Genomic DNA, 4,369 nt, shown 5'->3' with positions numbered 1-4,369 from the left:
CCTGGCGCACCCGTCCGTTTCGCGGCGCCACGCCGTGCTGCAGTACCGCACCGCCGGGCCCGCCTCCGCGCGCGGCTTCTACGTTTGTGACCTGGGCAGCGCGCACGGCACTTTCCTCAACCGTCGCCGCCTGCCGCCGCGCGCCTACTGCCGCTTGCACGTCGGACACAGCCTGCGCTTCGGCGCCAGCTCTCGCCTCTTCGTGCTGCAGGTGTGTGCCCTGCGGGGGGCAGGGGTGCGAGGGCTTGACGGGCTCTCCCACGGTGCCAGGCCTTAAGTGTGAAATTATCTTATGGGAAGCTCCAAATGCCCGTGATTTCTGACCAGCTGTTGCAGACGGAAAACAAACAAACCAGTAAATAAAAAAGGATGCGAGTAAGCGTTTTTCTTACTTACTTGATATTGCTCACTTCAGTGTTGCCATCTCATGAGTTTTGGCATTGGTCATAAAGTCTACGCTTCGGGAATGCGAAAGACTTAGCTCTTTCATATCTGTGTTTATATATACACATATGTTATATGTGTAGACTTATCTTTAGGTATAGCAAGAGAGAGCTACAGATGTGTGTGTGTGTGTGTGTCTCTGTCTCTCAGTAGGTTTGTGTGTACACACAGGTACACCTCGCTTAATGTCATCCTGGTTAACGTTGTTTCGTTATTACATTGCTGATCTATTAGAGAACATATTTGTTTAAAGTAGCACAGTGTTCAGTTATAAGGTTGTTTGACCACTGCCTGCTAGGAGGTAACTACTGTGACGTAATTGGATTAGTTTACCATCATTTCGCTTGAAGTTGCATTTTTCAAGAACATAACTACAACATTAAGCAAGAAATAGCTGTGTGTGTGCGTGCGTGTGTGTGTGTATATGCTAGCCAATTATCCATCAAGAATGATGGGGGGGGGAGCGGGCAGGGATGGAGCCCCATGCCTCACCATGTCCGGGCCCACTCCCCACTTCCCTCCTGCTGCTCGGGGTCCAGGCCCACTCTGCATAGCAGGAGGGAGGGGAGGAGCAGGCCCAGGCTCAATGCAGGGGAGGAATGGGCCCAAGAATGAGGAGAAAGCCAGGCTGTTACGGCTGGGGCAGAGCAGTGGGCCTGGGCCTGGGCCAACCCGGTGACAGCGGGGGAACATGAGGAGTGTGCTCGGGGCCCACACAGGGGAGGGTGGTGTGGGAGAGGAGTGGGCCCGGGGCCTGAGACCCAGAGGAGGCTCACTTCTCCCCTCCCCGCACCACTGTCAAATCAGGCCATGTCTGGCTTGTCATCCCCCTCCCCCCCAAGCTTAGTTCTCCATCTCCTTCCCGCACATCAGGCCTGGGCCCACTCCTCCCCTCCCCCCATAACCACATTGGACCTGCTTCTCCCCCCATCCCTGCCACACGGGCCTTGCAGACGACAGTAGGGGGAAAGGACAGGCCGAGGCCAGCGCTGGTGGCCATGCCCCCCTGCAGCATCCCAACCCCACTCCCCCCACCCCCACTGCCATCACTCCCATCACCTTCAAGGACCAGGGGGGGCAAGGCCAGCTCCAGTGGCCTCGCACCCCTACTTCGTCCCCTGTGTCCCTGCCATCATGGTGGTGCTTCATCACCTCCTGTCCAAATGGTTCTTTGCACTCTCATTGGCTGTTTGTCAGCCAGTCTGAGTGCAAATAAAGTCAGACAGACAGACAGAAGCTTTTATAATATTAGAATTTCTGTATATAGAGAGAGAGATCTATATCTGTGTGCATGCATGTGAGCGTATGTATTTGTACGTATGTAAAAGAAACAGCTAGGTTTTTCCCATTCCTGAAGCATAGGCTTTAAGAACAATGCCAAAAACCATGAGAGTTGGCAACACAGGTTTCCTTCAATTTATGTCCATTTGCTCTTATGCCATGACCCTTTTGTACCTGAAATTCATTATATGTGAGGTAAATTCACGTATATGTGATTGGCATAGGCCTGGAGAACACCACATAAATCGAATTTGTATAAAGCAAACCTACTTTATAATGTAAGAAATATGGATAGATTCCCCTGTCAGCTTCTCCCGGGGTCGGCTGGAGTGAGTGCGGGGCGCAGCACTCGCTGCAGCCCTGAGAGCTGCCAGCAGCCACTGGGCTGCAGCATGCCCCAAGCCCCGCAGGGGCCTGCCTGTCCCCAGTCACCCCAGCTCCTGCTGCAGCTGTCCTGTGAGTGACCAATGTCAGCTCCCTGTAGCCGCTGAGCTGCACAATGCCCTGGTGCAGGCAGCTCCAGGGCTGCTACAGCCAGGGCTGGAGTGAGTGCCACGCCCCACAACGCCTGGGGCTCCACTTGTCCGCACTCACCCCAGCTGGCCTGGGGAGCAGCCAACAAGGGAACTCATCCCTGTTTCTTACATTAAAAAGTAGGTTTGCTTTATGCAGATTCAATTTATGCTGTGTTCTCCAGGAATGCATGTACCACATAAATCAAGGGAAACCTGTACTGTCACTAACTCCCCAGGGAGTGAGTGAGAACTGGGTCATCAATGTGGAAGCATTTCTTTATTTTGAGGTAACCAGTCATAAGAAAGCACTGCCAGCAAACCCAAAAGTCAGTTGAAACTCTCTGGGTGTGTCTACACGTTGCTGTATGTCGCCATACACCGTGCTACAGCGACATAGCAATCGCGTGAGTCTACACGTGATTAGCAGCTACTTCACCGTAGCAGCATGCTCCCCTGTTTTAGCGTGCCACTACAATGAAGTAGCAGTGAAATCTAACTGTGTACCGCATGTATGGTGCAGTTACTGCACTGTGCTTTAGTACTTCCAAAAAGAAGTACTAAAACACGTCACAGTACAGCAACCTGTAGACACACCCTCTGAGAGTGATTTGGGTTTTGTGTATGCTGCATCAATTAACTGCCTCAAATTATTGTATGTTTTGAACACTTAACATAATCTATTATACATTGTACGAGGGTTGAAATTATCGTGCACATATGATGATTATTGCACACGTGGCAGCATTGAAGCACACACGCCTGTCCTACATGTGTGGGCATGTGCACACGTATGATTTCTGATCGGATTTTACTTTATATGTTTGTGTGCACGCCAACAGTTGCACGTGCACATCCTTCAACCAAGAAGGAATTTACTTTAACAAGAATCTGTACATTCAAGTGACTCAGAAACGCGCCAGGCAGTGCATTGGCTGCCATGGAATTGCTAGAGCTGTAAGCATGGGACAGGATTTCAGGCTGAAAGGAACCTTGGAAGCCCTTGGCAGTGCCATATGGTTTACTAATTCAGCAATGTAAGAAGCTATGTTAGTAGCTTCGGGGGATATGAGAGTCCCATGCTATAAATCCATAAGACAGGTCCTTAACAGCCAGTCATGATTGCCACTATGTATAAACACACCCCACTCACGCACACCTTGCCTCCTGATTTCTGCTACTTCAGGGTGTGCTCAGGTTCTCCTTTCCAAGCCCTTTCTCTGCGATCACGAAACCAGGAAAGAACTACTTTAACACAAGTTTCTTTGTTTGGGCTATTCCCAGTACCAGGGCTTTAGGAAATGTACCAGATGATGCATCAGCTGCCATAGCATTGCCAGAGTTGGTTTCCTGCAAGTGACAGGATTTCAGGCTGAAAGGGACCTTCTAAGTCCATTACAGTGCCATGTGATTTACTACTTCAGCGACTTAAGAAACTAAGTTAGTAGCTTTGGGGGACATGGGAAATCCTCCTCTAAGAATAAAATAATACTTTGCCACTGGCTGCAGTGATTATTTATGGGAGGGCAGGATCACTTTCTCGTGAAGCGGAAGATAGCTGTTGGGTGGAATCAAAATGCCTGACTAGGTAGGGGAAATGTTTCCTTCTGATATTTTTCTCCAAAAGTAATAAAAAGTCAACTATAAGGTCATACCGTACAGGGTTTGTAGCAGGGGGTTTGCATACAGATCTGCAGGGAAAGACTAAGCATGCCTGTTTTATGAGGGCATTGCTTTTCTTTTGAGAAATTGGTGCATACTGAGTTCTTGAAAGCAAGCCAAGTTAAAGAATTAACTGAGAGTGAGCATTGACAGTTTTGATTCGAAAGAAAATTAGAGAACAAAACTCAGCATGTCAGTTTGAATTGTTGTTTAAAAGTGTAAGATCTTGAGGAAGGAAAACAATAATATCAACAGCCAAGCAAACCCTCTATAAAGAGTTGTCATAGCATCTTGCAATTTTTTTTAAAGCAGTTCATAAGCACTCATGTTTCCATCATTTCCTTGTGATGTAGGTAAGGGGATATATTGGGATATCTGCAACCTATCATTAAAACTTGGTAGCATGCAGGACTAAAACTTGTATCAGTAAAACCGTAGGCAATTTGTAGGGGGAGCACGGAGGGGCACAT

The 4,369-nt window shown here is 48.9% G+C and overlaps 1 protein-coding gene across 1 annotated transcript in view; it reads left to right on the top strand.

Annotated features, from left to right (window-relative positions):
* Positions 1-4,369, top strand: part of SLC4A1AP (solute carrier family 4 member 1 adaptor protein) — a 35,302-nt gene that overhangs the window by 469 nt on the left and 30,464 nt on the right. Inside the window, exon 2 of the mRNA XM_019526697.1 lies at positions 1-211. Coding sequence (XP_019382242.1) covers positions 1-211 — 211 coding nt within the window. The remainder of the gene's footprint in view (positions 212-4,369) is intronic.

Source organism: Gavialis gangeticus, unplaced genomic scaffold (genome assembly GCF_001723915.1).
Source record: "Gavialis gangeticus isolate Ggan-Ray unplaced genomic scaffold, GavGan_comp1, whole genome shotgun sequence".
Taxonomy (NCBI): Eukaryota; Metazoa; Chordata; order Crocodylia; family Gavialidae; genus Gavialis; species Gavialis gangeticus.
This window is presented reverse-complemented; position numbering and strand designations above follow the sequence as displayed.